The sequence below is a fragment of the Arctopsyche grandis genome, chromosome 1 (assembly GCF_051622035.1).
Source record: "Arctopsyche grandis isolate Sample6627 chromosome 1, ASM5162203v2, whole genome shotgun sequence".
Classification (NCBI taxonomy): domain Eukaryota; kingdom Metazoa; phylum Arthropoda; class Insecta; order Trichoptera; family Hydropsychidae; genus Arctopsyche; species Arctopsyche grandis.
In genome coordinates, this window is record NC_135355.1 from 27,574,304 (window position 1) to 27,584,053 (window position 9,750).

Genomic DNA, 9,750 nt, shown 5'->3' on the forward strand with positions numbered 1-9,750 from the left:
AATATGTTTTTGTAATTTTTCTTTTTTTGTTTGCTTTATATTACCGTGTGGTGCTCACTGTACGGAATATAATATTTTCATTTATATTTGTATATTTTTTTGTCTCACCGTACTGCTTTCTATATATATTATATTTCATTCTGTGTGTGTGCCAATTTAAATAAAATAATCGTGAAACTATCATGAAATTCCCTACCGTCTGAAAATTTTCAGCTGATTTTGAACCACTTCCACTCTTCAGATCCCTTCGATATTTTACCAAATTTTGGGGGTTATTTTTTTTAAATATTACCTACGCTGTGAATGGTGAATAGCCGTCGAATCAACAGTTATTCACCATCCGCTGCTGGATGTAAGCCTCTCAAATATATATGTACTTCAATTCGTCTCTGTTTTAAGCAATTCTCACCCATTCCGTCACACACCTTTTTTATTTTTATTTAATCCACCAATCAACCTTGTAGACTTTGCACATTTTTAAATTCTCTCGAAAACTCTTACACCCATTGCCATTTTAATCTCATCACACTTTCGACTACCCTTGTTATACAGATACGTATTCCGTTTCCTATACATCCTTGCTTTGCCGAACATACAGCGTTTTATACTTAATTGAGTGCATTGAAATTTACGCAGCATTCAATGCCCAAGCTTCGCAAACATATTTCATCACTGGCAAAACAAAGATTTTTTTCTTCAGAATATTTAAATTTTTAAGGGATACAAATTCTATATATTATACATATGTTCATATACTGTATTAATTTGGGGATATTTGCTAAAATTCATTATATTTAAAAGCAGATTTTTTTATGATATAATCGTATGTGCTTCTATTAAGTGATTCGGTGTGTGATGCTTCAATCCGATTTTACGTTCGACTGAAATGTATCTGTACATGCATATTTTTCACTTGAACGCTTGTGTGCACATAACCCAGCCAGTTTCATAACAGAGTTGTTTCAATGTTTATTTTTGTTTCCAGGGAGCTGAGTCCCAGATGCCTGTCGCGGGATTCGTCCGGTTTGCCGAGATGTCCTTCAAGTGAGTCTGCATATTCGGGTCGTGGACTGCAGGGGCTGCTGCCTGGAGCTTTGCCCCCGCTTCCACCCCCAGCAGCAATGGCCGCCTATCTTGGTGCAGCCGCCGCTGCTGCCCACCAGGCGCATCGGCGGCTTCTTGTCTCGCCGCTGGCAGCAGTATCACCACTGCTTACAGCATCAGGCTCACCCCCACCCCCACCCTTATTACCTCTATTGCATGGGCGACTTCCGGCGTCGCCTTCGCCATCACCCTCACCCCAAGATGATTCCGACGTGCTCGACTTTAGCACGAAGAGGTCGAATGATAAGAGCGAGGATGCCGAGCTGGACGCGGTCAACCTAAGCAAACCCTCTGAAAACAGTCCGCTAGATTTATCAGTAACAAGTAGAAAACGAGGCCCAGAGGACTCGCTGACTCCCCCACCTGCTAGGAAAAGCTCCAGACCTTTAGATTATAAGCCAGTAGTCTCCCCATGGACGTCACCGGTTGCGTCTCACTTGCCTTATTTCGCCGCGGCAGTAGCGGCAGCTAGTCTTTCCCCAAAAAACAACAACGCCAGTGATTGGAACGGAAAATTAAAACATATGGTGCCGACGCCCAGCGATGCTACCAAAGCTTTAGAAAAGATGAGCGAACTGAGTAGGCTGGGAGGTGAAGAGCTTTTCAGATCTGTGGCTCAAAGCGCTGCGCTAGGTACCAACTTGCCAGGAACTGCTGCTGGAAGACACAGTGCTTGGCAATCTCACTGGTTGAATAAGGGTGCCGAGCAGGCCAAGGACGTTCTCAAATGCGTATGGTGCAAAAAGAGCTTCCCGACACTCGCAGATATGACTATACACATGAAGGAAGCTAAACATTGCGGGGTGAATGTTCCTGTGCCACCCTCGCAAGCTCCAAATCTCCCACCCCCACAGTTGCAACCACCAACTTCGTCTCCGTCCGCATCGCACAACTCTTCCGGGGGATCCGGCAAGCCATCTCAAAACGATCTCAATTTGCTCATCAAAGAAACAATGCCGCTGCCTAGAAAGCTGGTGCGCGGTCAAGATGTCTGGTTAGGTAAAGGCGCCGAGCAAACACGACAGATTTTGAAGTGCATGTGGTGCGGGCAGAGCTTCAGATCTTTAGCCGAAATGACTAGTCACATGCAGCAAACGCAGCATTACACAAATATTATATCTCAAGAGCAGATTATTTCTTGGAAGTCGTCTGACGAGAGTAAGGGAGCTACGGGTCCAACTGGAAACAGTAATACAGGAGCGGCTGCTACTGGAACTAGCAGTCATGTTAGCGCTGTGTTGACTTGCAAAGTTTGTGATCAGGCTTTCAGTTCTCTGAAAGAATTGAGCAATCATATGGTCAAAAATTCTCACTACAAAGAACACATAATGCGCTCTATTACTGAAAGTGGCGGAAGACGGAGACAAACGCGTGAAAAAAGGAAAAAGTCTTTGCCGGTGAGAAAGCTGCTAGAATTAGAGAGGGCTCAACACGAATTCAAAAATGGCGATGGAGTCGGTCTTGGTCCGGTAAAACCGATGAGAGATTTGAGCGCTAGCAGTCGTATTACTTGCGAAAAATGCGGCGACAAAATCGAAACTGCAGTTTTCGTCGAACATATAAGACAATGCGTCGGCGGTCCAATAACTAATAGTCAAAGGAACTTGTTGAAAAATGCTTTGATGTCCAACAATATACTTCCACCGGAGAATTCGTTGATGGTTGGTCATCTAACTCCATCAAACAGAGAAGGGCGGAAGAGTATAAATGACGATATGCCATCTCCTGGATCGCGACACCACAGATCTCCATCTTCAGTCACAGATCTTTCACCCAATCCAAAAGATTCTGGCGGAGGAGGGGGAAGTGGTGGCGCTGAAAAGAGTTCATCCCCTTCGGTACTGAACGCAATAGAACAACTGATCGAGAAGAGCTTTGACTCTCGCTCCCGTCACGGTTCAATCCCTGGTATCCCCGGAGCAGCTTCACACGCCCCGATCGGCTCTAGCATTTTGAAACGACTAGGAATCGATGAAAGCGTTGATTATACCAAACCGTTGGTTGACGCACAGACGATGAACATTTTGAGGAATTACCACCATCACCAACAGGTACAAGTTCAAAATTTCGCAAGACGCGAACGCAGCGGTAGCGAATCTAGCTCAATGTCTGAAAGAGGAAGCAGTCGAGTGGAGTCATTGACGCCTGATCGTAAAATGGATCCACCGTCTTATCACATGACGCCTAGAACGACACCTGATACCAAAAGGGGCCAAACGCCACTGTCGGATAGGGTGAACTCCCACGATGATCAACCGGGCGAAGTGAGGATCAAGAAAGAAATACCAGATGAGGACGAGAGAGAGGACGGTATGAATTTAACTAAAGGTGTGATCCATATTAAGAAAGAGATCGAAGATGAAGATGAAAATCGCACTTCGCGTCCGGAGAGTAGGCATGCTGCGGAAGCGGAAGAAGGTCGGTTGCCTACAAATTTGATCAAGCGAAGAGACAGTAGCGCCAGCCCTAGACCACGCCCTAGTCCTCAAAGTGGTACTAATCAACATAGCCCGTCTCGGAACAGCACTAGTCCAGCGAGCGATCGTTCAGCCACTCCTCGGAGCACTCCAGGTGCTGACCGAAAACCTTCAGGCAGTTTGGGTGCGTTGTCGTCAATGTTCGACAGCCTCTCCGGCGGTAGTGGAACAAACGAAAATGCTTCCGGTTCTAGCAAAAGAGGCAGCAGTCACCCTCTAGCTGCCCTGCAGAAGCTCTGTGACAAGACTGAAAACCACCATCCGAACCATCGGAATGCTCAATCCACCGGTGGCAATACTTCAAGCGGATCAGCTCCATCTCCAGCAGCTTCAACAGGCCCCACTCCCGGAGCCATCCTAGCATTCAGTTGGGCATGCAACGATGCTGTAATGACAGCCGACTCTATAATGAAGTGCGCCTTCTGCGATACCCCGTTCATTTCAAAGGGTGCCTATCGCCATCATCTCTCTAAGATGCATTTCGTCAAAGATGGCGTCATCCCAGATCCTGTGGCACTAAAGGCAACTCAACAGTCTGGAGCATCAGCCATTTCGCCGTCGAACAAGAACAACGTTAGCAGCAGCAGTGTCAATAATTCCTCTTCGTCATCCAGTGCTTTACCCACCGACCCTCGCAGTCCTCCGCAGCCCTCCAACTTTGAGGAGAGCCCTCACTCCAAGTTTCTAAAGTACACCGAGCTCGCCAAACAGTTGTCGAGCAAATACGTGTGAATATGTATACTAAGTTTCGTTTCAGTTGAATCAAATTCGTCGTTCATTCCTACATTGGCCTGTATATGTTGTATATATAACTATACTGTAGTCGTAGTTAGTATGGATGAGTGCCGGTCTAAGCGGCGCATGTGATGCTACCATATCTCGCTACATCAAAAAAAATAATTAATTAATTAAAGAAAAAGAATAATAAGAATCATGTATGCCATAGTCTTGTAAGCTTTAGTCTGTAAAGGGAAAATATTAAAATCCAATGTATGATAATTTAAAATTGAATTGAACGTTTCGGAATGGCTTAGTCGTGTAATGAGACAGGAGAGCATTTCTTTTCGCATGAGACAAGACTCAAAACGATTAGATTTTAATTTTTTTTATATATATATTAATATATGATAAATCGGTAGAAGTGAAGGCTCGACGGAGGCACGTCCATTGTCGAAAGGATAATTTGATTTGTTTTTTAAATCCTAAATTGTTTCAGCGATTTTACAACTTGAATAACAATGAATTATGACTTATTTTAATTCAATTTAAATTATTTTTCTTTCATCATAAATATGCTACTATTATATATGTATATATATATATATATATCGATGTTCTATACGTTTACGTTTATTGTCAAATATACGGTATGGCTGAATTCATTGTTATTCGAAGATGTTAAATTGAATTTTCTTAGTGTTTTTATCGGTCGTATCGTGCGTTTGCGATCAAAATAAACGAGCCATTTTCGCGTGTTTCGGATTTTAGCTCCATCGTGTAATAAAGATATGCCGTCTTTTATAGATAGAGTAGTTTAAAATAGTTGATCCATTTGGATTGTCCCGGTCGAATGTCGAAGTCGGGACTTCAAATTATACTTAGCGAGTATACGTGTTAAAAAATAATAGTCAAAATTATTATTCTGGTTCTATACATATTATATATATATATATATATATATATATATATATATATATATATATATATATATATATATATATATATATATATATATATATATATATATATATATACAACTATATATATATATATATATATATATATATATATATATATATATATATATATATATATATTTACATAAATTAATCAAAAAATAAATAAAGCTAAAATTAAGATTTCGGAAGTGTTTGGCATAAATAATTAAAAATAAAAGTACATTTGGCGGCTAAATTATCGCTTTTTATTTTTTTAAAATATTAAAATGACAAAATCATACGTGTGTGACCTGTAAGTGTGATGGGCGTAGTACTTAAAAAAGGGCCTTTTGCCTCTTGCTGATATGTGATCGAATCTCTGAACTAATTTATTATTATAAGTCCAAGTTCGTTTTTATTGTATAGCGTTAATTATTATGTATCATTACTATTTTTTTCGTTTTTATTTTTCAATCCCAGTTGTAGTAATAATTTATATTATTATAATAGGCATTAATTAGTCAATTGATTAACATTTACAAGACTTGATGAAGCTTCTGAAGTATTTTTCTCCCGCGAGATGCCGATATCGAATGAGATTTATCTGTAAATATTAGCCGTAAGATAAGCTTAAACGAGTATACTTATTTCCTATTGTATGAAAAAAAAACTTGATATTTATTGAGATGAAATTACTCTGTATACCACATTTAATTAAATAATTAAAGAATAATAAAAAAATAGTGAATGAAAGAATTGATAAATAATTAAAATAAATAAAATTAAAAAAAAACATGAAACATTCGTATACGTATCCCTCATAATCTACGATTCTTCCATGAGAATTTTTAAAACTGAAAAAGAATATTATTGTATTTTATCTGAATTAAAATAGGAAATTGGAAATGGAATAAAAAAAAAATAATGATTATTATTCTACAATATTTACCTTTTATTGATCGATAGAGAAATAAAAACCCAAAATCAATTTACAAAACATCATGTATACGCTAGGCTCCTGATCAAGACGATTTTGCTCACTCTTGATAATTATAATTATTGATTTTACCAAAATTATTATATTATTTAATATTTTGTTGTATATTAAAAATGCAATTAAAAGCTCAAAAGAATATGTATGTTACAAACTTAAAACTGTGGTCTTTTATTTCTAAAACTATATACCCGATTCCAATAACATTTCAACACATCTCTACACAAACTGTTGAGAAATACACCATTATACATACTAAAAATTTACATACACATGTACATATGTACATATACATATATAGAAGCCTAAAAATCAGTTGATGAGAGCACAATCACTATATATGAAGTATAATGTAATATGTGCTATTCCATAGTAGATACACTTCAAAAGCTGCAGGAAGAGTCACCTACTATACATATAATTACATACATACATACATACATGCATACATAGAATTTAGCAATAATTGAGATAAGCTAAGTAAGTACAAAAATAAAAAAAATACATGAAAGTGGGTGTAAGTATTTATAAACAAAGTACATTTACATATTGGCATTTACATAATCGCTATGAGTATACAAGTGTGAAAATTTTCACCAAGGTTAATTTTTAAAAATCGTTTATAAGGGGTTGTCGAATAAAGACAGGGGAGGGGGGGGGGGTGGTTGGGTTAGCGACATGACTGTCATTCGACATTAGTGTCAAACCTTGATGTAAAGCAAGAACATATTTGACCTAGTGACGGCAAAAAAACAACCCCACGCACACATTTTACCCAATCAACACTTATGAAAGACATTGTCTCCCTATATTACACGTCAATTTACATACACGTATAAACATACATACATATAACGTGTCTTTAAATAAATTACCCAAATTTGGCTAAATTATATTATTAGTGCAATCTAGTTCCGAGTTTTATAGATATTTTATCAGGACACACGCGGACACTTTACTCGTATTACGATAAAATCATTAAATAAATATTCCAAATATATGTAAGTTATAATAATAAAGAACATACATGTGCATTCGTATTGTAGACAAAATTAATAAACAGTAATAATAAAGTTTCCACAAAAAATACGTATTGCGTACATTATTTATTTTCCGACTGACATAATTGAGCTTAAATCAATTCGATTTCCGGAAACGTCCCCGCGATCGTATGGTCACCCGTGTCCATTGAATGGTCCGGACGTGTCACCTCATTTCAGTCAAAATGTCGAATCGCTTCGTATAATTCAGAGTCATAAATCTATGCCTACATAAATCTGGGGCCTTTGAGTATTTTTTTACCGTCCAACCCCACCACCGGTATATGTACTTTTTGCAATTCAAATTCGAGCTTCGGGCCGATTTTTCAGAACGTCGACCGGACAGAGAGGTGAAAGGGAACGTGGTGAGGAGGAAGAGGAAGTGAGGATAGGGAGGGGTCGCGAGCCGCGGGTTGAGCGCCCCACTTGTTGCGCGCGGAAAATTCGCCCCAAAATGCGAAGAAAATCTCGAATATACCAAGTGGTTGGCTTTCGAGTGAACTCTGTGATTTTTATAACTTGTTAAGAGCTGTGAAGTTTGACAGTAATTTTGTTGTTTTATTTGCGTCTTCTAACTGTGAAATTATATAATACATATATGTACATACATATGTAGATATATACAAATTTTACAAAATGTAAATTTACTGCACACATGTATATACACTCACACAAAAGAATTTTCAATAGTTAAAATGTAAGAAATTTTTGGGCAGTCGTGTCACTTCTTAGGGCGAAAACACATAACGGAACGTGGCGAGTGGAACCTCGACAAGTTCTCCCACATTTCTTTAAATATGGGATACACCGTTATCGATCACTGTCAATTTTACCGAAAACTCTCCAGGGGGTCATTTTGGGACGGTGCGTGCTGGGCGTTCCATTAAAATGTTCAAGGCACGGCCCATTTTTTTCACACGGCTAAAACTAAAAAAATCCAAAAAAAACCATGTGCCACGTTCATCGCCGGGTGTTTTCGCCCTTATACCTACATATAAATTAGTGAACAAATCATTCCCCATAAGAAGATTGCCCACACGAGTATTACCTTTGGTTTTCCATATGGTTTATAGTAATGCGTCATAGAGGAAGAGTAGAAGCTCCAAAATCTTCCAAAATCACTAGTGTATTCTTGTAACGAATTCCAGAATGCTCAAAAATGTTATTTTATAATATTGCAAATAGCTTTTTGTGCATGAACACAAAATATAAAAATTAACTGTACTTTATTAAAGTTCCATTAACAATTACATATGTAGCCATTTACCATCCACTGCTGAATGAAGGCCTCTCCAACAAATTTCTAATTCCAATTCGTCTCTGTTTTGCGTAAATCTCATCCATCTCACCCCACAAATTTTTATAATTTCATCTTCTCTGCTGCCTTGCGTTCACCCATTTACATTCTCTCGGGAACCATTCCAGCACTTCCTTTGTCCATTCTTCCAGCTACTTGACCCACCCATTGTCATTTTAATGTCTTCACTCTCTCCACTATATCCACTACCCTTGTCATATCCCACCCACGTATTCCGTTTCCTATCTCTCCTAGTTATGCCGAGCATACAGCGTTTTATATTTATTCAATTGTATTGGACTTTATTTATATATTAAAAACAGAAATATACAGCATTATAATATTTTTTCAAAAAATTGACATCAAAAAAGTTTCTACATATTTATTTATCCATTATAAATTAGCCCCGACCATTGTTGCCACTTTAGGTTGCCCAAGGCGATACTGATGAATTTTTGTACATTAGTACTAAATACCGTAATTACACTTAATGATAGTACACAAAATATGAGTTGAAAGCTGTGAAAACTGTGCAACGACCCCTGCCACTCAAGTCACAACTCTTCCATCGCAGAAGCTGTTATAGTAGTATATGTACATACATATGTAGATGATTCTTTTCCCAATTTATCGAGCCAAACTAAAGAGTTGATTACAGTGTGCCCCAATATTGCTGTTGCTTCACTCAATTCAACTGGGATTATTGACTATCCTGACATTACATCGTCATCGTCATCGCCAAATTTTCCATTGATAACGGCCAAACTCCACTCTGCAGCCTTCATGCAACAATGTTGAGATTATTAATGCGAATTAACAATTGCAAAACATTTGAGATTGATTTCAATCCATTAAATAAACCTTTAATTTAACGATACTATTAAATTGTTAAAAAATGAAATCTTTCAATTAAATTTTTATATGAAAAAACAAATGATAATGCTTAGCCGTTTTTTCAAGTTAATTTTCGTCACGATTTTCGGAGACAAATTTAAACACATCACAATTGAATATATCCGATTTTTTTGAAACTGTTAATCATATATATAAATACGGTAATCTGTGTGTGTGTGGGTGTGTGTGTGTGTGTGTCCTAACTCTCGCCGAACATAATGAACGAATCGATAAAAATCGATTAATTCATTTTTCGACGAGACGACTTTGTCGCGACTCGAACCGA

At 38.0% G+C, this 9,750-nt stretch overlaps 1 protein-coding gene across 4 annotated transcripts in view; it reads left to right on the forward strand.

The window, feature by feature from the left end:
- LOC143909463 (protein tiptop-like) overlaps positions 1–4,470 on the forward strand; it is a 364,663-nt gene extending 360,193 nt beyond the window's left edge. For all 4 annotated transcript variants that reach the window (XM_077427467.1, XM_077427460.1, XM_077427475.1 and 1 more), the window contains one exon: positions 986–4,470. In XM_077427467.1, coding sequence (XP_077283593.1) covers positions 986–4,313 — 3,328 coding nt within the window. In that variant the 3' untranslated portion in view covers positions 4,314–4,470. The remainder of the gene's footprint in view (positions 1–985) is intronic.
- The last annotated feature ends 5,280 nt before the right edge of the window (positions 4,471–9,750 follow it).